General features: G+C 44.8%; 1 protein-coding gene and 1 pseudogene across 2 annotated transcripts; one reads left to right on the plus strand and one right to left on the minus strand.

Annotated features, from left to right (window-relative positions):
• Positions 1-571: 571 nt before the first annotated feature.
• On the plus strand, positions 572-10,548 carry ECRG4 (ECRG4 augurin precursor). Its single transcript, XM_043917877.1, has 4 exons — positions 572-1,333; positions 5,935-5,982; positions 7,900-8,057; positions 10,178-10,548. Exons 1-4 carry the CDS (start codon positions 910-912, stop codon positions 10,334-10,336), a joined length of 789 nt encoding a protein of 262 aa, XP_043773812.1. The 5' UTR covers positions 572-909; the 3' UTR covers positions 10,337-10,548.
• Positions 10,549-19,434: 8,886 nt separating this feature from the next.
• LOC122702578 lies at positions 19,435-19,951 on the minus strand (annotated as a pseudogene). The gene has a single exon (XR_006343282.1). The product of XR_006343282.1 is annotated as a 40S ribosomal protein S19-like (transcript).
• Between the last annotated feature and the right edge of the window lie 4,067 nt (positions 19,952-24,018).

Consider the following 24,018-nt stretch of genomic DNA (forward strand, 5'->3'; position numbering starts at 1 on the left):
TAGTCTCACGTGTCTTCTCTCTCTTTCTCCCTCTCTCTCGCCGACGCCGTTCATCCTGAGGGTACCCCCTGGATCCTGCCGAGGCTGGACCCCGGCAAGCAACATCTCTATTGTGAAGTTATATATTTGATCTGCACACTTTTCTGTATTATATTGTTGTTTAGTCCTTGTTCAGACTCTTTTCAATCCCATGGACTGTAGTCCACCAGGCTCCTCTGTTCATGGGATTCTCCAGACAAGAATACTGGAACCAGTTGCCATTTCCTTATCCAGGGGATCTTCCCAACCTAGAGATCGAATCCGCATCTCTTCTGCATTGGCAGTCGGATTCTTTACCTGGTGAGCCATTGGTACAAGTACAGGGTGTGAAGGTGTTAAAGGAGAGGTGGCCACAGTGTAGATGGGCCTAGAGGGGTTAGTTCCCAGAAGCCGCGCCGCCCGCGTGGGTCCTCCTGTGTGCACAGGTCCGGGACGGGGCGGGGGTGGGGGGGCGGAGGGTGGAGACCGGTTCCAGTTCCCTTGGCCTCACGCGGATACCGGGTGCCCCTGTAGTGTGCGTCCATGGGGCACAAGATGGAGACGTGTGAACACTTGCGGGGCTCACCCTCTCCTGATTACTGAAAGGTTCGTCTGTTGGAGTCTCTGGAGCTAGATGTTTTCCTGGAATGCAGCTCTGAGCCCAGAGCGTGGAGACTTAAACAGCACGAAGCACAGAGTTGCCAAAGGCATCTTTAGAGCTGCGAGGGAAAGCCAGGACATTCCGAAGGCCTGCGCGGGAGGGAGGGAGCGGGCTGGGGGGCCAGGGCGCGCGGTGCGCAGGGGAGGGGACTGTGGTCTGGAGGGCCGGTAGTGGCGAGATCACGAGGCCTGCGCGGGGGCCCTCAAAGCACCCTGCCCTTCCCCCACTGGATGACGCGGCCCCTCCCGGGGCAGCCGAACCTCTCTTGCCCTTCGTCCGCGATCTTTGGCGGCCCAGGCGCCGGCAGCCCCGCGGCCTCGGAGGAGCTGCGGCCGGAGAGAGGGGCGCGGAGACTTGGCACGGACGCTTGGCCCGCGGCCCGCCAGCACAGCGCCCGCCTCCCGGGTCCCGCCCCGGCCCGGACTCGGGGACCGCCCGCGCGTCCAGTACCCTCGAGCGCAGTTTTCCAGCGCGCAGTCCGCCGGCGCCGCGTCCTCCAAAACAAGCGCCTTCCTTATCCTTCCCGCGCAGTGGCCAAGGCGCGCGCATCTCTCTCCCGCGCATCCGCTGCAACCATGGCCACCTCCTCCGCGCGGCCTGCCTTCCTGGTCATGACCGCACTGGCGCTGCTGCTGCTGCTGTGCGTGGGCCCAGGTAAGGGGGCGAGTCCACGGCGCTAACGCCGAGAGGAGGGCGCGGAGACCAAGGCGCGCATCCCGAGCCCTGGCAAGGGCCAAGAGTTGAAAGCGGTCTTGGGTTCTGCCCTTGCGCGGTGGGAAGTGGCAGAGTTCAGGGTCAAGGGAAGGGTCTCAGGTCTCTGCAGCAACCTTGGGAAAAGATGCGGAGGAGCCTTGGACAGAACGCGAGGGGCAGGGTGCAGTGGGTGCTGTAGGCAGGTGGCACCCAGAACTCAGCGGAGTCAAAAGGCCTTCATCCCCAGGGTCCCTTCCAGGGGTTCCCTTCCCGGCGCCTCGGCTCAGTTAAGTTCCAGGCCTGAAAATCTGCGCGAGCAGGAGCAGGCCCTCACCTCGCTGGGGAAAAGCCCTGTAAGGAGAAATTCTTCAACTTCTCTACTTCTTGGGGGCCCTCTTGAATGGGTTGGAAATCCCAGTTCCTTCCCTAGAAAATGCGCGCATTTACACACAGGCTGGAGATGAAGTGGGTGGGGTGCGGACTTGTGAACCCTGGGAGCCCACAGAGCCCACCTTAGGGAGATTTCACCCTGAGTGCTGTCTTACCTTTTGCCAGCTTTTATGGCTCAGGAGTGGCCTCCTGCAGGCAGGGGTGCCTTTGCGGGTATGAGAGGTGGGGGTGGTGACCCCAGGTCAACTGGGAAGACGCAGGGTCTGGAAGGTGGGAGGGTGACCTGCTCAAGAACCTGGGACTGAAGTTTCTCGCACCACAAAGCAGCCAAGCAAGGTGGGTGGAAAGGCAGGACCCCCTTGGTTGCTGAACATCTGTGTTTTGGGTGGTCAGCACAAGTGGGGAACAGCAAACATGGGGCAGGGGAGACCTGGGAGCCCTGGGGGACATTAGCACAACTGAGGGGCTGGGGTGATGGCTCTTCTAATTTAGGACCATAGGGGAGGCCAGTCAATCACTCCCCATCACCTGATTTATCACGTCCTGCTTGTTCCTCCCATTTTAAGAACCACATCTGAATACAGCAAGTGGACATCAGCTAGAAACCTATTCTTTTCAGGACTTGAATTTTATTTCATTTGTACCAAGACTGCAGTGATAGGAGTTGGTTAAAATATTATAATCATTGAGCTGGAATGTAAAAGTTCTTATGACACCAAATGAAAATCTTCATGTAAAGTCCCCAAGGTGATTTTATGACACCCCAAAGAATTTAACGGAGAAAGGGACCATAGCCCTTTCTTGACCAGTTTATCAAGAGCTTCAAAGGGGGCATCTTGAAATTCCAAACTCTGGGAGATCGAATGCCAGGGAGCTTGAGTTGATCAACTCAGGAGTGCGTTTGAGCATAGCCTGGAAATGGTGACCAGTGATGTTGGGGTAGAAATTCATGATGCTACAAGACAAACCCCACTGCAGCTCATTTGTTCTTTATTCCTTTCTTCAAATAAAGTTAGTGTGGTATCCATGTTCACACATTGATATTTACAGTTCAGCGGGTAGTAATTGGCACCATGGCATTGCTAATATTTATCATGTTAGGACTTGTTCACCCTTTTCAGTTGTGTAACTGAATCTGATGGGGCTCACCTTTCTGAGGTAGTAAGGACACACATTTGCTGGGAGAAATTGCAGCTTCAGTGCAAATGCCACTCAGATAGTAAAGAATCTGCCTGCGATACAGAAGAGCCGGGTTCATTCGCTGGGTTGGGAAGATCCCCTGGAGGAGAACATGGCAACCCATTCGAGCATTCTTGCCTGGAGAATTCCACGGACAGAGGAGCCTGGCAAGCTCCAGTCCAAAGGGTCACAGAGTCGGGGACAACTGAGGGACTAACACTTTTCACTTTTCCAATGTCTGTTTCAATTCATCAGTATTAAAGTGCTCTTACAGAAGACAGACAGAGGGGTGGTACTTAATTCGGCAGGCTACTCTGAGTCGGTGGAGACTCATTGTATTAAGATACTAAAATATGCTCAGATTCGTGCCCTGTCCATGTTGGCAAATGTAGATTCCTTCACTGGCTCTTGAGGTTGGGAGGGAAGCACAGACTGAAAGTGGTCCCACCCCATCTAACTGACCCTCCTGTGTAGTAGCCTCCCCAGTGCTGACTCACAACTGATGCTCAGATACCTCTAGCAACTCTGGATGGGAAGCTTCTCTGGTGATTTGCTCCAGCTTTGGGTGGCTGTCCGGTGCTGGCAGCTTGCTGCCCACCCTATTCTATGGCCCAGTGGCACCTTTGCCATCCATTGCTCTGCTCCCAGAAGTTCCCTCTAGTTAAACATCTATGTGTGCATTTGTGTGTGTGTGTGTTAGTTGCTCAGTCATGTCCAACTTTCTGGGACCCCATGGACTGTAGCCCACCAGGCTCCTCTGTCCATGGGATTCTCCAGGCAAGAACACTGGAGTGGGTTGCCATCTCCTTCTCCAGTGCATGAAAGTGAAAAGTGAAAGTAAAGTCGCTCAGTTGTGTCCGACTCTTAGTGACCCCATGGACTGCAGCCTACCAGGCTCCTCTGTCCATGGGATTTTCCAGGCGAGAGTACTGGAGTGGGGTGCCATTGCCTTCTCCGCACATGTTAGCACCTGAACCAAAGAGTAAAGAGGTGGGCTGATCAGAGATAAGCCGAAACAGAGGCAGGACAAGTATTTCCTTTCTTCAAGACGCTCTCCTTTTATTTATGCAGCCTAAAATTGTACCTGCTTTTTAAACAACCACATCTCTGTAGACTGACTGGAAGTGTAGATGATAATTCTGAATTCAGACCACTGCCCACTTAGCCCACTGCCCAGAGACACCAGACCTCCTCTGAAGACATGAGGGTGGCTCCACTGTGTTCTCATCTTGCAGTGGGATCTCTAGAGTTCCCCCAAAACCTGGCTCCCTATTCTAAAGGCAGGTGGGAGACACCCAAATTCAAACACCTGTGGGGGGCTTGAGAGGTAAAGTGCTATTTACAGACCCCGGGGTCTGCCAAGTGAACTGGGTCTGGAAACATTCAAATACTAAATCTATAAACACGGGGCACCTAAGAAAACACACTTGCAGGTCACATTCAGCGGTGAGCAGCCAATTCGTGACCTTTGGCTACAAATGTGGTTTTTTCCTCCCCAACTACATAATAAATTCTTTAAGCAGAGTTTCTTAATCTTCTTTGGGCCCCACACACTTCTGAAAGTCTGGCTGGAGCTCTGGCTCCTATTCCCAGAAGACCATACCTTTGCAGTTGCAAATTGGTCCACAGTTGGGAAGGATAGGGCCTGCCGAAGGATGGATACCACCATCTCACCATCTCCATCCTTGGGCCAGACTGTGCCTCATACACCTAAGGATGCTCTGATCAGTCTTTACAAGGCTGGTCTCTCTCCCAGGGCCTCTGGTTCCCCCTCCACAGGACAAGCCTCATTCCTGTAAGTAGCACTCAGAGACCAGAGGCTTCCACAGTCTTCAAACCAGCTCACGGGCCAGAGGGGGCGTTCCGTGAGATCAAACTCATCATTTACTATTAAATGATTGGGCAGGTTATAAACACTTCTAGATCTGAATACAAACGACAGTACATGGTACAAATGATGCCTGATTGTAAGACAGTCAGGACAAATAACAATACAGGGCTGAACTTTGAGAGCACTGAGGCACATTTCTTGGCTTGTGGTGGAGAAACCCCACTTCTGCCTCATCTTCTCATGACTGCCATCTGTGTGGTGTCACTTCTTGTAAGGACATCAGTCATTGGATTTAGAGCCCAGCCTAAACCCAGCATCATGTTACCTCCAGATCCTTAACTCATTACATCTGCACAGACCTTATTTTCAAATAAGTTCCCATGCTGAGGTTCTGGGTGGTATGAATTTGGGGGGACACTATTCAGTGCCACGAAAAGTAAAGTCTGCAGGCAGGTACATATGACAGATAGCTGCCTGAATATTATTTAATTTTTTAAAAAATTTTATACTAGAATATGGGCTTCCCAGGTGGCTCAGTGATAAAATTTCAGCCTGCCAATGCAGGATTTGATCCAGGGTTCAATCCCTGGGTGGGAAGATCTCCTGGAGGAAGAAATGGCAAAAAAAAAAAAAAAGAAAGAAATGGCAACTCCTCACTCCAGTATTCTTACCTAGAGAATCGCATGGACAAAGGAGCCAGGTAGGCTATAGTCCATGGGGTCACAAAGAGACATGACTGAACAACTGAACACGCATGTACACATAGCCAGTTAACAATGTTGTGACAGTTTCAGGTGAACAATAGAGTGACTCAGCCATGCATGCAATACACATGTATCTATTCTCCCTCTAACTCCTGGTGACTGCCTGAATGCTATGATAGAAGGGCTCAAAGGACAACGTTACTTTTCCTAGGGAATAGTTCAGATGGTCTCCAGTAGCTCCAAGTGTCCTGTTCAGCCCTAGCTCTTGTCACCAGTTTGAGCAACCGGCAGCCTGAATGGCCTTTTCTACACAACAGGAAATGCAGCAAGCATTGGATACCAAGTTGCCAAAGCAGGATAGGGGCATGAAATGAGTTTTTTCCAATGTGGATTTTTGCATATGAGAAATTTAAGAGTGCAGTACAACCCTGAAATGATTTCTGTCTTCATTCCTTTAGGCGGCATAAGTGGAAACAAACTTAAGTTGCTGCTTCGGAAACGAGAAGGTAAATACAGCCTACATGGATAAGAGGGCATTCTTCACTGGGTTGCAGGGAGACGGGGATGTTGATGTGTTCACTGGAGGCTTGTGTTTGGAAAATGAAAAGTGTTTACTCCTTAAAAGGTTAGCAGATAGAAGGGGTGGGTCTGTGGGGATGCAGTGCGGTATTTCATCAGATAAATATTATTGCCAGTTAATGCTTCTCTTAAAGCTGTCAGTGTAGGTCCAGAAATAAAAGGAACAGAGCGGCAGTGTTCAGTGAAGGCTGTTTTAGAACCCTGATGCCCTTTAGAGCACATGCCTGAGTCTAGAGCATACACAGCCTTAGTCCTGGGGCAGCACAGAGCGGGCTGTGGGCGCCCTCCATACCCAAGTGGCCCTTGGGAGGGGGTTAACCAGAAAGACCGTTTGTTGTGTTGCTGACACCTGTTGTGAAGAACATGCCTGAGGTAGTGGTGATGGCACATGAACAGTCTGGGAGCCATGCAGGTGAGTCCTGGGCCCCTGTAATGGGTTCCATCATCCTGTGGTCCTGAGAATACCATTCTCCCTCAGAACATGCATCTTCACCTGGAAAACAGGAAGTTATCTGTCCCTTAGAATGAAGACTACATTTCTGAGGTGAACTTTTAACCACTTATTCTTTTCCCTGAGTTAATGGGGCTCCAGGGAGTTGAATTTGAAGTCTGTTCCCTGCTGCGGGGCCCCAGTGCTTATGCAGCTACTTCCCAGGGGGTCTGCAGTGACCCCTCCACCTGACACGCACCTGCTGAGCACATGCGGCCCCTCTCGGTATGGAGAGGGGCTCCCAGCATCTCCCCAGCTCTTCCAGCCTCTCCTGAGGCCCTGGTCCACCCCTGACCTCCCAGGCCCTCAGCCGGCCCCCTCCCTGGGCTGGGCAGGCATCTCCCAGGGGTACCAAGGCCGATGGGAGTTCTGGGAGGGCCACCTGTGGAAGGGATACCAGAGAGAAAGTGACCAAGAAAATCAGGACTCCTCTGTGTACACCCTCAGCGTTTATCCAGCTCAAGCCAAGAAACAAATATTGAGCACCTACTGTGTGCGAAACAGTGTGACAGGCCCAGAGGGAGATGCCCAGACGAGCAGGCGGTGAGAATACAAACGTGCTGGCATTTACCCACATGAGCAAGGATGCAAGGGCACTTGACTTCCTTTTCCTGCGTGGCCTCCATGCCAACCTCGAGGCAAAGACCATCCATCCAGTGTCACAGATGAGGGGACAGGGGCTCAGAGCCGGTCAGCAGGGCCAGCCCAGGACCCAGAGCTTCCCTGAGTGTATCTGCAGGAGTGGGGCCCTTTGAGCACTGAGCCCAAGACAGAAGGTATTTGGGGAAGCCATGGGAAAGCAGGGGTCACCCTATTAAGAGGCAGTCCAATCGTCAGTGGTCACACAGTGGGACCCCAGGTGGCACCACTTGTCCCCGTAGCCCCTGCTGGATTCACCTGCCCACGACCCCCTTGTTCCAGCTCTCTCTCCCCTGGACTCCTAAGCAGGCCCAGAGGGCTCTTGTTTACTCCGACAGTGAACACCTACTGGGCAGCACTGGATACACTGTGGCTTCCCCACAGCAGAGCCCTCAGGGAAGCACCAGCCCCTGTCCAGGGCCGACCTGGGTCTGGGTGTGGCCAGGGGCTGCAGAGGAGGAGCTGAATTTGGTTCCTGCCCCAACCCCAGGCCTGTGATATGGCAGTGGCCAGAGGGCAGGGCTGGCTACCCCAGAGCCCAGGGCGGGACCTGGTGAGGGAGCCCACCCTGTACACGTGCCCTGCAGGAAGGATGTGCCAAATAGAGCATCTCCTGCCAGGCGGGGTGGGAGGGGATGTGGAAGAGCGATTCACCCCAGTGAGGAAAGAAATCATCTTTGTACTTGGTGGGGGGTGGGGGGACCCCTCGTTTCAGCCCCTGCTCCCACTACGACCCCGGTGGCTGTCCAGGAGAGCAGAGCCAAGGAGTTCCTGACCGGCCTTAGGAGGCCCAAGCGGCAGCTGTGGGACCGCTCGAGGCCGGAGGTGCAGCAGTGGTATCAGCAATTCCTATACCTTGGCTTCGACGAGGCGGTGGGTGTCCGGGCTCCCTCGGCGGGAGGGGCGGAGCCTGGGAGAGCAGGGGCGGTGCAGAGGCCTGGATCCCCTGGGGGCGGTACATAGGCCTGGATCCCTGAGGGAGGGTGGGACTGAGGGCTGGCTTCCCACAGGGCAGAGTGGAGGTGAGGGGCAGAAGCCTGGATCTTCCTGAGGGAATGGGGGTTGAGGGGCAGAGGATTCCCATGGGGGTTGGGGGTGGAGCGGAGGGAAAGGAGGCTGTCTTCCTCCAGGGCAGGGTTGGGGGGCAGAGGCCTGGCTCTCCCTGGGGGGATGAAGGTTGAGGGGGGTGGGGGAGAGGCTTGGATTCCCACCGGATGGTGGGAGTGCATGCAGGGAAATGGCGGAGAATGAAGTTCTGTTATTTGCTCTGAAGTCAAAGCCAGAGCTGCCAGGCACTGGACCAGGTGACTGTCAGGTGTAAGGTTGTTGGCTGGAATTTTCCACCCCGCTGTGCCCAATGGGTTCCCTCCCATCACGGTTTGGTAGCAGAATTCCAGAGACTTCCCAGCCCAGAGAGGCTGGGACTTAGATTCAGAGGAAGTCTGATTTCCCTAGGAACCCTCTGACCGTATCTGTATGGTTTTATCTGAGTGTGAGTAAATGTGAGGATCCAGTAAGGTTCTAACATATGCACAGATGGGACTAGAAGGACATGCGTCCAGACACCAGTAGGAATTGGCAGTGGAAATAGCCCCTTTCTCTTTGTCTCCCTCCCACCATGCTTTTTTTTTCCACCATGCTTTTTTAAAAAATGTAAGTGCATTATTTCTGTATTTATAAAATATTTTTTAAGTTTTTGAAAAAAAAATATTTTAAAGCAAAACTTCAAACAAGATTATAAAATGAGGAAAACCAAAGAATGAGGCTACTACACTTTGTGACAAACTGCAGTATTGTGAGTCAAGCAAGCCATCTTCTTTTGAAAGCAGAGACTGGTGGGGCGGCTGAGGTCGGTGGAGGTCAGAGCCCCAGGCCAAGCAGATGAAGAGGGTGGAATTGTGCCCACGTAGTCAGTGTTTGTGGCCTGAGTCAGTGCACCAGACCTGTTTGAGCATCACTACAGGTGTGAGAGAGTCATCACCAGACATGCAGACCAGGCTGCAGTGTGATTCTGTTCACCACCGTTCACTAAACCCACAGCCTGTGCAGCAGCCCAGGCAGGACTGGGGGTCAGCGTCTGCCACACTAGACACCCAGTGCTGGGGGCAGGCCCATTTGTTACTGCATTGGGCAGATGTCTGCTTTCTTTACCAAAAAAGAGAAGAATGCTGAAGTCTGGGGTATATTCAGAACTCATAGGTAGGGGTTCAAAGGAAGGGGTGCATATGCCTTTGGGGACTAGGCTTTCAGCAATGCTCACCTGCTGGTTAAAACTGACCTCTGGCCCAGGGATGCTGTAGCGAGGAGTAAGTATTTTTTAAAGTACTATTTATTATTTTTTATTGAAGTACAGTTGAGAAGTACTCTTTTATTGAAGTACACTTGAAAGTCCCTTGAACTGCAAGGGGATCAAACCAGTCAATCCTAAAGGAAGTCAACCTAGAATATTCACTGGAAGGACTGATGCTGAAGCTGAAGCTCCAATACTTTGGCCACCTGATGACTCACTGGAAAAGACCCTGATGCTGGGAAAGATTGAGGGCAGGAGGAGAAGGGAGAAACAGAGGATGAGATGGTTAGACAACATCACTGACTCAATGGACATGAATTTGAGCAAGCTCCAGGGGACAGTGAAGGTCAGGAAAAGCCTGGCATGCTACAGTTCACAGGGTCACAAGGGGTTGGACATGACTTAGTGACTGAACAACAACAGTTGATTTATAATGTTGTGTTAGTTTCAGATACACACACACACACACATATATATATGTGTGTGTGTGTGTTCTTTTTTGGGTTCTTTTCCCTTGTAGTTACTACAGGATATTGAATATAGTTCCTCCTTTTGCTGTACAGTAGGGCCTTATTGCAGGAATTATTCTCTTAGGGGCCATTCTTTGTTGAATGACAATGAATGAACCAGAGAAACACCACCAGTAAGATGTGCTCTGGGAAATGGTGTCCTTAATCCCATCCTTTTTCACCCTCTTCTCCAGAAATTTGAGGATGACATCAGCTATTGGCTGAACAGAAATCGGAATGGGCACGACTACTACGATTACTACCAGCGCCACTACGATGAGGACGCGGCCATTGGCCCCCGGAGTGCCCACAGCTTCCGGCACGGAGCCAGTGTGAACTACGACGACTACTGACCGCCCCTTCGGGCAGGTTCAGGCCGTGGGCTCTGCACAGCACTCGGGCTGTGTCTGCCCTGTCTGGTCTTGGCTCATCTTCCCTACTCGCTTTCTCTGGCCAGAAAGTAAGCATTAACACAGAGAATATAAAGACCTTTCGAGAGTCCATGCAAGTTCCTAACACTGCATTCCATTTAAAACTAGAAATAAAAGCATTTTGTTTAAAAGTCTGAGTTTGAAAGTTTGAATGAAACTTAAGCTGGCAAGAGTTTTCCTTCCCTGGAATGTTTCTCAACCTCTCAGAGGCACTAAGTGTGACCCCTTCAAGAGTCCCTACCATCCCAAGCCATGGGACGGAGCAGGGGTCTTCAGTGTGTTAGAATTCAGCCCACACTAAATGCAAACAAGCAAAACCCAGCAAGAAAATTTATTGGAAATTATTTAAGATCACAGAACACAGTTTGGAGAATCTAATCATTGATGTGGTTTTGCAAGTTTGATTGCTCTTCCATAGCCCGAGCCAGAGCTGGACCTGTTTAATATCATCAGGGAGGAAAAATGGGTAATATAAAAACCACTACAGTTCAGTTGATTTCAGAGCTTCACTTACCTTAAGAAATTAAACCTTGTCTAATGAATCCAAGATTTAAGAATATACTTTGCATCATGTTTAAACAACCTGAGTGAATGGAAAAGTGGGGGTGGGTTAAGGGAGGGGAGGGAGATGGGGAGGTGACACCTGCAGAGGGGAGGGGCCCTCAGCATGGCTCTTGTACTCACAGACCCTCTGACAGCCTGCTGGAAGCTTTCTCACAAAACTGCTACGTGATTTGCACATAATCTCTGAGACAGCCCATTATTCACAGGCTGCAGATAATGAATCCCTGGGCTTGGTGGCGGATACTGCTTCAGGAAAGCAGTGTTTCTGGACAATCCTTTGGAATCCCTACAACTTTTAAAAATTGGTGGTAAAACACAACATAAAATCCCCCATTTTAAGCATTTTTTGGTGCACAGTTCAGGGACATTAAGTTCATTCATGTTGTTGTGCAACTGTCACCAGTCTCCACCTCCAGAACCATCTCATCTTCCCCAAACAGAAATTCTGTCCATGAAACCATAAATCCCCAGCCCTGCCCCTCTTTCTTTCTGTCTGCATGGATTTGACTCCTCTAGGGACCTCCTGTAAGTGGAATCATACAGTATTCATCTTTTGTTACTGACTCAATATTTCACTGAGCATTACGTCCTCAAGGTTCATCCCCCTTGTAGCATGCTGTGTTTCTTCCCTTTTTAAGGCTGAGGAATATTCTATTTTGTGTGCAGACCACTCTTTATCTACCAACAGACACTGGGTTGTTTCCACCTCCCAGCTGGTGTGACTAATGTTGTGAACACAGTCTGCAAATACCTCTTTCTGTTCCCACTTTCAGTTCTATGGGGCACATACCCAGAAGTAGAATTATTGGATCATAAGGTAATTTGTTTTGTTTTTTGAGGAACCACCATTTGTTTTCCATGTCAGCTGTACTATTTTATATTTTAATGTAACATAGAGTTGTAATTTGCTGTTCAGTCACTTAGTCATGTCCGACTCTTTTTGACCCCATGGACTGCAGCACACCAGGCTTCCCTGTCCATCACCAACTCCCAGAGCTTGCTCAAACTCATGTCCACTGAGTTGGTGATGCTGTCCAACCATCTCATCCTCTGTCGTACCCTTCTCCTCTTGCCTTCAATCTTTCCCAGCATCAGGATCTTTTCTAATGAATCGGCTCTTTATATCAGGTGGCCTAACTATTGGAGCTTCAGCATCAGTCCTTCCAATGAATATTCAGGACTGATTTCCTTTAGGATTGACTAGTTTGATCTCCTTGCAGTCCAAGGGACTCTCAAGAGTCTTCTCCAATACCACAGTTCAAAAGCATCAATTCTTCGGCACTCAGCTTTCTTTATAGTCCAACTCCCACATCCATATATGACTGTTGGAAAAACCATAGCTTTGACTAGATGGACTTTTGTTACCAAAGTAACGTGTCTGCTATTTACCATCAGGGAAGCCCAAGAGTTGTAATAGGAAAGAGCTTTTGTGTTCTGTACAAGTCAGTCACTGAAGGGATGTTGCCTTTAAGCCTATATTATGCATAATGGCCCATCTTGGGCACCCCTGCCTTTGAGATAATGAGCGTGAAGCTAAAATACCTTTGTTTATCTCCCAGGAAACCTCCTGACTAGGCCCACCCGTGAGTATCTACAGGAAGATGAAATTCACATGCCGCCTCCAGAGGCTGCTGGTCCGGGGTTGGGGAGGTGGAACCGGAAATGCGTGGCTGTAGTCCCTCCCCTATTAGTATAAAAGGTGCCTGACTAACTCAGGCAAGATGGTTCTCTGGCGGCATAACTCTGGCGGCATAACTCCACCGTCTCCTGCGTCTGCTGGCTTTCTGGATAAGGTCACTATTCTTTGCCCCAGCAAGTCGTCTCTTGACTTATTGGCCTGTCCTGTGGGTACGAGATTGGACTCCGTAATAGAGTTCCATTCAGACTTTTGCTTCTGTTTCTTAACCACTATGGTGCTGCTCAAACCCCAATGCAGTGTCGGGGAGGGGGCTGGGCAGTGATGGAGAGCATGTCTTAGTTTCATTCCTAATCTTAAATGTTGCTGTGCTTCTCCAAAAATTATGTTTGCTGGGTGTTTTTGGTAGATGCATTTTCTCAAGAAAGTTACTATTCCTTTAAAAATATGCTAAGAAGATTTTAAAATGTCATATGGATGCTGAATCCTAGATTATCTGTTGATAAGTCATCCTTTTAAATCTGTTAATTAACAATTAAATTAATAAAATTCTAATATTAAGCAATTGAACTGTGACCCCATGGACTGTAGCTGGCCAGGCTCCTCTGTCCATGGGATTCTCCAGGCAAGAATACTGAAATGGGTTGCCATTCCCTTCTCCAGGGGATCTTCTCGACCCAGGGATCGAACTCAAGTCTCCTGCATTGCAGCCGGATTCTTTTCTGTGAGTCATCAGTGAAGTGAAATAAAACTAACTTGATCATGATTTTTTTCATTGTTGGATCTGGTTGGATAATATTAGTTCAGAATTTTTGCATCCATGTCCATTAGAAACATTGGCCTGTAGTTTTGTTTCTGGTTCTGTTGTGGTCAGTTTGGGTGTCCAGCTTATACTGAATTCCTAAAATGAAGTATTTTCTGATATTTCTCCATATAAGGATGGAATTCTGTGTCCTGAATGGGAGCATTCTGATAAAGCCATTTGGATAGAGTGTTTTCTTCATGGTATTAATAAAATTTTTGAATATTTGAATGCATTTATTTTACAGGTAAAGGATTATTTTAACTTTGTTTCTCTCCTTGAATTTGTTTTGCAAAATTCTCTCTCTCTTAGTAGTCATTGATTATATGAAAGTTTTGAAGTGTGTTGAGAATAGGTCTTAATATTCTTTAATCTTTATTTCTCTGTAGCATCTGTGGTTTTTTCATTCGATTTGTGCCTTTAAAAAATGTTTTCAAACATTTGTGCCTTTTTTTAATGAATCTTTTCAAACATTCAGTTTTTGCCTTGTTGATGTGCTCTTTTGTATGCTTCTTTATGTCACAAATTTATGTTCACTTAATTTCCTTTCTTCTGCATCTGTGGGTCTTTGATTTATCTCAATTTTGAGGCTTATTTTTTTCCAGAGGCAAATACTTACTATTCTAAGTTTCCTCTTCAAGAACTGTATTCCATGAGTTTGATGTGAAAAGCTAGATGATGAAATCACCTAATTTCAATTATAATTTCTCCTTTGACCCATGAGTTGATTACAAGTGTTATTAAATTTCCAAGTGAATGAATTTTTCTAATTATCTTATTGGCTTTGTTTTCTTACTTAATTGCATTTTGTGTGTGTATGTGTGTTTAATATAGTCAGATCCTAATTCTTTGAAGTATACGAAGGCCAGCTTTACATCTGAGCATGTGCCAACCCAGCAAGGGTTCCCGTGTGCCTGAAAGGAATGTGTGTTTCCCAGACATCAAATGCAGTCAAGTCCATTAGCTCAAGCCTGATTGTGACATTGTTCACATACTCTATTTTCTTACTAATTTTTTTGGTCCATTTGATCTACTGATTCTGATAGGTGTGTTGAAATCCAACAATGAATTTGACTAGTTTTTTGTTTAATTTCTGTCAATCTGGCTTCATAGAAAGCTATGGTCTTGGTGGTTGTAGTGGTAAAGAACCCGCCTGCCAATGCAGGGGATATAAGAGACGCAGGTTTGATTCATGGGTCTGGAAGATCCCTTGGAGGAGGGCATGGCGACCCCCTCCATTATTCTTGCCTGTTGAATCCCATGGACAGAGGAGCCTGGTGGGCTACAGTCCATAGGGTCGCAAAGAGTTGGACACGAATGAAGTGACTTAACATGTATACACATATTCACACGGGACATGATAAATTTTTCCAGTGAATGGAGTCACTTATTTTTATGCATCACATTGCCTTATTTCTAATAATGCTTTTTGCCTGAATTCTCTTTTGCTATTAATATTTGCCTTCTGTTGACAACTGATTGCCTGTTCTCTTTTTTCCATAGTTTGACTTTTTATCTTCCTGTGTGCTTAGGTGTGTTTTTTGTAAAGGGTACCTCGCTGAAATTGTTTTTTGCTCTTTTTAAATAGGGTATAACTTTTAAGGTCTGAACAGGAGAATTTAGTCCATTGACATGTATTATGATTAGTGATTTTTATCTCTAACATCACACTTTGAACTTGTCCCATTTTACCTGTTCCTCTCCTCCCTTTTCCTCCTGTCTTGCCTCTTTTGTTTTCCTTTACATCTTTCTTTTCCCTTCACTTCCTTTGAAGGTTATATTGGATCTGTTCTACTAGTGTTTGCCTATTTAATCCATATTTAACAAGTTATAGGCAGTCAATAGCCATAGTCATCTCCTGGACAATACAAGGACCCCCAAATACTTCATTTTGCGATCTCCTCTCCCAATTTATAAGCTACAATAACTCAGCATTTAAAATCTAGTCTACTGGGCACTTCCCTGGTGGCCCAGTAGTCAAGAATCTGCCTTCCAAAGCAGGGGATATGGATTCGATCCCTGGTCCAGGAAGATCCCCCATGCCATGGGGCAGCTAAGCCCGTGCACGCAGATAATGAGTTCACGTGCCGCAACTACTGAAGCCTGTGTGCCCCTGAGCCTATGCTCCACAACGAGAAAAGCCACTGCAATGAGAAGCCTGAGTACTACAATGAAGAGTAGTACCGCTTGCCTCAGCTACAGAAAAGCCCGTGTGCAGCAACAAAGACCTAGCAGAGCCTAAATAAACAAATAAAAATCTTGTCTGCTTCATTCCCCCGTGTTAGTTACCTTTGCCTCATTTACAGTCACTAGTTTGTTTAGATGTCACATATCATATCCAGCCTGGCTTACTATCTCTCCTTCAGACTCAGACCCTGCATCTGAGCTCCTCTTCCTTTGACTTCAATACCATCCTCTAAAATCCCTTTAGTGCAGGTTCTTTGATGGTCAACCCCCCAAGTTCACACTTTCCCTTGTGTTGCTTGGTTTAGGGTTTTGGTTGAGTTAATCAGCACTTTGGAGACATTACCCTACAGCTGTGTGGCTTCCACTGCTGTGTGAAGGGTTTCACCATAACCTGTCATTTTAATTAGGCAAAAATTCATATGTTTTCTGAAATATATATATTATACATAATTTTAATATATATGTATACAAGAGCTTTTCTACTGCACTTGTCCTCCCTGCTGCCTTATTTAACAGATGCACCTCTATTACTTACATCTATATCTGTGTATTTGTACCGCTTTGGGTTATTGGGCTTCATTTCAGGTTTGCTGTTTTTGAACAAATTTGGAAAAATGCTATTCCTTTGAATGTTACTTCTCCCCCATTCCATTATTTCTTGAACTTTATTCAGGTTATAAATTTCCCTATGTTCCCTTTTTTAAATGTGCTTGAAAGAAGTGAAAGTGTTAGTCCCTTAGTCGTGTCTGACTCTTTGCAACCCCATGGACTGTAGCCTGCCAGGCTGCTATGTCCATGGGATTTCCTGCAAGAATCCTGGAGTGGGTTGCCATTCCCTTCTCCAGGGGTTCTTCCCTACCAAGGGACTGAACCCCAGTCTCCTGCATTGCAGGCAGATTCCAGCCTCTGAAGTCTGTGCAGGTCAATCTGGCTGCCCCCCACTGCTTCTTACTTATGGTGTCCTGCCTTCTTGGAGTCATGTGACTTCTTTTTTTAAATTAAATTTATTTTTAAATGAAACAAAGATGAATATTTTTAATGATAAAAGGTACAACTAACAAAGAAGATAGATATCATAAACACCTAACAACAAAAAAACAAAGATACACAAGCAAAAATCAGAAGAAATACAAGGGAGAAGAAAAAAATATAGTGACATCTTAACATTTCTCTGAGAATATTTTGTCAAGTGCAGAAAAAATAAGAATAGGAGCATCTTGAACTATGTCCTTAATAATTTAAATGTAATAGATTTCTATATATATTAACCTTATATCCTACACAAATATATTTAAAATTTTGTATCTCATACAGTGTTAGATATCCAAAGGACATTTAGTAAAACTGACAAAAGGGTAAACATTACTAGATTTCAAAAAGTAGAATTCTTTATTGTGTAATTCAGTTGTGCATATACACATATATTATTTTTGAAATTATTTTCCATTATATATTATTACACTTATTGATTGCAGTTCCCAGTGCTATAGTAAACATTTATTTGCTTGTTGCATGTCTATTTTTTTAAATTAGAAATCTAGCATTCTATTCATGCTAAGTCAAACAGGTGGAAACAAAATGTCATAAATTTTTTAGTTAGGCAAAAATTCATAAGTTTTCTAAAATATATATATTATACATATTATTTATATATATGTATACAAGAGCTTTTGTACTAAACTTGATAAAGGCTTAAGAAAGAACATCAAAAAAAGAAATGGAGAAATTGAAAAACAAACTAAACAAAATGGCAGCACTGAATATGAAATAGAAAACGTGAAACAAACTAGATAAAAGTAAAATATCCTCATATAATCCAGTTTGTAAATGTGGCTGCTCATTAGAAACATATCCGGAGCTCTGGTGAAATAAAAGTAATACCTAGACATTTGTATTTCTCAAAAAATTCCAAGATAATTCTGATATCATCTGGGTTTTAAAAAGTGATTACAGTTTTTTCTATTAAATGGTAGTTTTGATGATATAGAATTCTGTAATTTTTCTGTTGACCAATCATGATACAATGGTATTAAGTGAGTAATGGTTCCATAATCACAATAGTGAAAGATGTTTATCAGTTTTCATTATCAATAGCCAGACCAAAAATAAAAGATAATTACAATGGCAAGGCATAATGGGAACATGATTAACCTAACAATATAAAATAATTACATACAATTTGGGGGGTCAAGCAGAGTGATGTGGTAAGTAGAAGTGCACACATCCACAGCCTGTCTCTGTCTTGTGGTTGGTGCATTTAATCCATTTACATTTAAAATAATTATCAATATGTATGATTTTATTATCATTTTCTTAATTGTTTCACGTTTATTTTCTGTAGATAAGTCTTTTCCCTCTCTTGTTTCCTGCCTAGAGAAGTTCCTTTAGCATTTGTTGTAAAGCTGGTTTGGTGGTGCTGAATTCACTTATCTTTTGCTTGCCTGAAAGGCTTTTGATTTCTCCATCAAATCTGAAGAAGAGTCTTGCTGGGTAGAGTATACTTGGTTGTAGGTTCTTTTCTTTCATCACTTTAAATATATCATGCCATTCCCTCTGGCTTGTAGAGTTTCTGCTGAGAAATCAGCCGATAGATAGCCTGATGGGAGTCCCCTTGTATGTTATTTGTTGTTTTTTCCTTGTTGCTTTTAATATTTTATCTCTGACTATAGTCTTTGTTGGTTTGATTACTGTGTGTCTTGGTGTGTTCCTCCTTGGGTTTATCCTGCCTGGGACTCTGTGCTTCCTGGACGTGGTTGGATGTCCTGTGATTTCTAGCCATAGTATGCTCATTAGTTTTGGAAGTGTTTTGTTCATGAATAACTGAAGCCTGAATTAAGTTGGATTCTTCCAACCAGCACTTGGATTTCTTGTTGCTTGAGGCCCAGAGTGCAGGTGCCAGGGCTAAAGTGTGGGCATCTGCAAACTGGGACCCCTCAGTGTAGATTAACTCCACGTGTGTATCTGCAGACCCTCCCCTTGTGGTTCCTGTTCTCCTGGTGTCCTCTCCCACCCATCCATCCACCCCCACCCAGAGCATCCTCACTGCACGTTTCAGTGTGATGGATTGATTTGACACAGACCCCACATCATGGTGGAGCCTCTGGGGGTTCAACCTGATCTGGGTCATCTGATCGGGCCTTTGTCTCCTGTCCCGAGTGCTGGGCAGACTTCAGAGAATAGGTTCTGTGGGACTCTGCAGTCTCCTCCAGGCAAAGTCTGCATGCCCTTCATCTTGGCAATAGTGTGCATGCTTGCTCAGTTGTGTCCGACGCTTTGCAACCCTCATGGGCTCTAGCTAGCCTGGCTCCTCTGTCCATGGGATTCTCCAGGCAAGAATAGTGAAATGGGTTGCTATTTGCTCCTCCAGGAGATCTTCCTCACCCAGGGATTGAGCCTGTGTCTCTGGCATTGTAGGTGGATTCTTTACTGCTGAGCCATCAGGGAAGACCTGTTCATCTTGGGAATCTGCAGATCCCTGACTTTTGTATCATCTAAGACAGTGTCCCTAACCTTTTAGGCACTGGGGATGGGTTTCTTGGAAGACAGTTTTTCCACAGACTAGGGTTTGGGGGAGTTGGTGTTTGGATGATTCAAGTATGTTACATTTATTGTGTACTTTGTTTCTATTATTATTATATCAGCTGCACCTCAGATCATCAGGCATTAGATCCCAGAGGTTGGGAATCCCTACTTTCTAAGAGATGCATTTAAAAAAGATTTTGAAGAATCATATGTGGCATTCATTTGCTCCTATTGGAGCATTGATAGCCCAGGTTATCTAATCTGCCCTACTGCTAGAGACGCCCAGTTCATTCTCTATTTATTAAAAAATTTTTTTTTTTTAACAAATGAGGCAATTTATTAATCCAGCATCATTTGTTCTAATGCTTCTTGTTGGCAGCTGCCACCTGTCCAGTGATTCTGTCCAGATCTCTCTGTCCCTGAGGCGTCAGTTTGCAGCCCCCATCCTGGTCCTTTCCCACCATTTTCAGCCCCTCCAGGGCTTGGAGGACCCGCCCGGCCACGCTCTTGGAGCCTCTGCTGAAGTGGCTGGGTATGACATTGTTCCTCTGATGCCCCCCATAGATCTTGGTCATGGAGCCAACCCCAGCACCACCCCGGGGGTACAGGTGCTGTGCCGTGGAAGCAGCTCATGTGTAGAACCAGTTCTCATCGTAGGGAGCAAGTTCTTTATGCTTGGCCAGCTTGACGGTGTCCACCCATTCAGGGACTTTCAGCTTCCCGGACTTTTTGAGGAAGGCTGCCAGAGCTCTGACGAACTCCTGCTGGTTGACGTCTTTTACAGTAACTCCAGGCATCATGCGGCCTCTGCGCTGCCAGCCAGGGGAAAGGGAAAAATTTTTTTTTGATGTGGACTACTTTTTTTTTTTTTTCTATTTATTTTTATTAGTTGGAGGCTAGTTACTTTACAATATTGTAGTGGTTTTTGCCATACATTGACATAATCAGCCATGGATTTACATGTGTTCCCCATCCCAATCCCCCCTCCCATCTCCCTCCCCATCCTATCCCTCTGGGTCTTCCCAGTGCACCAGCCCTGAGCACTTGTCTCATGCATCCAACCTGGGCTGGTGATCTGTTTCACCCTTGATAGTATACTTGTTTCAATGTTATCCTCTCAAAACATCCCACCCTCACCTTCTCCCACAGAGTCTCAAAGTCTGTTCTGTACATCTGTGTCTCTTTTTCTGTTTTGCATATAGGGTTATTGTTACCATCTTTTTAAATTCCATATATATGCGTTAGTATACTGTATTGGTCTTTATCTTTCTGGCTTACTTCACTCAGTATAATGGGCTCCAGTTTCATCCATCTCATTAGAACTAATTCAAATGAATTTTTTTAATGGCTGAGTAATATTCCATTGTGTATATGTACCATAGTTTCCTTATCCATTCATCTGCTGATGGGCATCTAGGTTGCTTCCATGTCCTAGCAATTATAAACAGTGCTGCGATGAACATTGGGGTGCATGTGTCTCTTTCAGATCTAGTTTCCTCGGTGTGTATGCCCAGGAGTGGTATTGCTGGGTCATATGGCAGTTCTATTTCCAGTTTTTTAAGGAATCTCCACACTGTTCTGCATAGTGGCTGTACTAGTTTGCATTCCCACCAACAGTGTAAGAGGGTTCCCTTTCTCCACACCCTCTCCAGCATTTATTGCTTGTAGACTTTTGGATAGCAACCATCCTGACTGGCGTGTAATGGTACCTCATTGTGGTTTTGATTTGCATTTCTCTGATAATGAGTCATGTTGAACATCTTTTCATGTGTTTGTTAGCCATCTGTATGTCTTCGGAGAAATGTCTTTAGTTCTTTGGCCCATTTTTTGATTGGGTCATTTATTTTTCTGGAATTGAGCTGCAGGAGTTGCTTGTATATTTTTGAGATTAATCCTTTGTCTGTTGCTTCGTTTGCTATTATTTTCTCCCAATCTGAGGGCTTTTTCACCTTGCTTACAGTTTCCTTTGTTGTGCAAAAGCTTTTAAGTTTCATTAGGTCCCATTTGTTTATTTTTGCTTTTATTTCCAATATTCTGGGAGGTGGGTCATAGAGGATCCTGCTGTGATTTATGTCAGAGAGGGTTTTGCCTATGTTCTCCTCTAGGAGTTTTATAGTTTCTGGTCTTACATTTAGATCTTTAATCCATTTTGAGTTTATTTTTGTGTATGGTGTTAGAAAGTGTTCTAGTTTCATTCTTTTACAAGTGGTTGACCAGTTTTCCCAGCACCACTTGTTAAAGAGGTTGTCTTTTTTCCATTGTATATCCTTGCCTCCTTTGTTGAAGATAAGGTGTCCATAGGTACGTGGATTTATCTCTGAACTTTCTATTCTGTTCCATTGATCTATATTTCTGTCTTTGTGCCAGTACCATACTGTCTTGATGACTGTGGCTTTGTAGTATAGTCTGAAGTCAGGCAGGTTGATTCCTCCAGTTCCATTCTTCTTTCTCAAGATTACTTTGGCTGTTCGAGGTTTTTTGTATTTCCATACAAATTGTGAAATTATTTGGTCTAGTTCTGTGAAAAATACCGTTGGTAGCTTGATAGGGATTGCATTGAATCTATAGATTGCTTTGGGTAGTATAGTCATTTTCACAATATTGATTCTTCCAATCCATGAACATGGTATATTTCTCCATCTATTTGTGTCCTCTTTGATTTCTTTCATCAGTGTTTTATAGTTTTCTATGTATAGGTCTTTTGTTTCTTTAGGTAGATATACTCCTAAGTATTTTGTTCTTTTTGTTGCAATGGTGAATGGTATTGTTTCCTTAATTTCTCTTTCTGTTTTCTCATTGTTAGTATATAGGAATGCAAGGGAATTCTGTGTGTTAATTTTATATCCTGCAACATTACTATATTCATTGATTAGCTCTAGTAATTTTCTGGTAGAGTCTTTAGGGTTTTCTATGTAGAAGATCATGTCGTCTGCAAACAGTGAGAGTTTTACTTCTTCTTTTGCAATCTGGATTCCTTTTATTTCTTTTTCTGCTCTAATTGCTGTGGACCACACTTCCAAAACTATGTTGAATAGTAGTGGTGAGAGTGGGCACCCTTGTCTTGTTCCTGACTTTAAGGGAAATGCTTTCAATTTTTCACCATTGAGGATGTTGGCTGTGGGTTTGTCATATATAGCTTTTATTATGTTGAGGTATGTTCCTTCTATGCCTGCTTTCTGGAGAGTTTTTATCATAAATGGATGTTGAATTTTGTCAAAGGCTTTTTCTACATCTATTGAGATAATCATATGGTTTTTATCTTTCAATTTGTTAATGTGGTGTATTACATTGATTGATTTGTGGATATTAAAGAATCCTTGCATTCCTGGGATAAAGCCCACTTGGTCATGATGTATGATCTTTTTAATATGTTGTTGGATTCTGTTTGCTAGAATTATGTTAAGGATTTTTGCATCTATGTTCATCAGTGATATTGGCCTGTAGTTTTCTTTTTTTGTGGCATCTTTGTCTGGTTTTGGTATTAGGGTGATGGTGGCCTCATAGAATGAGTTTGGAAGTTTGCCTTCTGCAATTTTCTGGAAGAGTTTGAATAAGATAGGTGTTAGCTCTTCTCTAAATTTTTGGTAGAATTCAGCTGTGAAGCCATCTGGTCCTGGGCTTTTGTTTGCTGGAAGATTTCTGATTACAGTTTCGATTTCCTTGCTTGTGATGGGTCTGTTAAGATCTTCTATTTCTTCCTGGTTCAGTTTTGGAAAGTTATACTTTTCTAAGAATTTGTCCATTTCTTCCACGTTGTCCATTGGAAGTTGGCATATAGCTGCTGGTAGTAGTCTCTTATGATCCTTTGTATTTCAGAGTTGTCTGTTGTGATCTGTCCATTTTAATTTCTAATTTTGTTGATTTGGTTCTTCTCCCTTTGTTTCTTGATAAGTCTGGCTAACGGTTTGTCAATTTTATTTGCCTTTTCAAAAAACCAGCTTTTAGCTTTGTTAATTTTTACTATGGTCTCTTTTGTTTCTTTTGCATTTATTTCTGCCCTAATTTTTATAATTTCTTTCCTTCTACTAACCCTGGGGTTCTTCATTTCTTCCTTCTCTAGTTGCTTTAGGTGTAAGAGTTAGGTTATTTATTTGACTTTTTTCTTGTTTCTTGAGGTAAGCCTGTATTGCTATGAACCTTCCCCTTAGCACTGCTTTTACAGTGTCCCATAGGTTTTGGGTTGTTGTGTTTTCATTTTCATTCATTTCTATGCATATTTTGATTTCTTTTTTTATTTCTTCTATGATTTGTTGGTTATTCAGAAGCGTGTTATTTAGCCTCCATATGTTGGAATTTTTAATAGTTTTTTTCCTGTGGTTGAGATCTAATCTTACTGCATTGTGGTCAGAAAAGATGACTGGAATGATTTCAATTTTTTTGAATTTACCAAGGCTAGATTTATGGCCTAGGATGTGATCTATTCTGGAGAAGGTTCTGTGTGCACTTGAGAAAAAGGTGAAATTGGTTGTTTTGGGGTGAAACGTCCTATACATATCAATTAGGTCTAGCTGGACCATTGTGTCATTTAAAGTTTGTGTTTCCTTGTTAATTTTCTGTTTAGTTGATCTGTCAATAGGTGTGAGTGGGGTACTAAAGTCTTCCACTATTATTGTGTTATTGTTAATTTCCCCCTTCATTCTTGTTAGCATTTGCCTTACATATTGCGGTGCTTGATGTGGACTACTTTTAAAGTCTTTATTGAATTTTATAATGTTGCTTCTGTTTTATGTTTTGGTTTTTTGTCCAGGAGGCATGTGGGATCTTAGCTTCCTAACTAGAGATCAAATGAGCACCCCTGCATTGGAAGGTGAGGTCTTAATAAATAATATTTATTTATTTTTGGTTGCACTGGGTCTTCATTTCTGCATGGGCTTTTCTCTAGTTGCAGCAAGT

This window comes from Cervus elaphus, chromosome 11 (assembly GCF_910594005.1).
Source record: "Cervus elaphus chromosome 11, mCerEla1.1, whole genome shotgun sequence".
Taxonomy (NCBI): domain Eukaryota; kingdom Metazoa; phylum Chordata; class Mammalia; order Artiodactyla; family Cervidae; genus Cervus; species Cervus elaphus.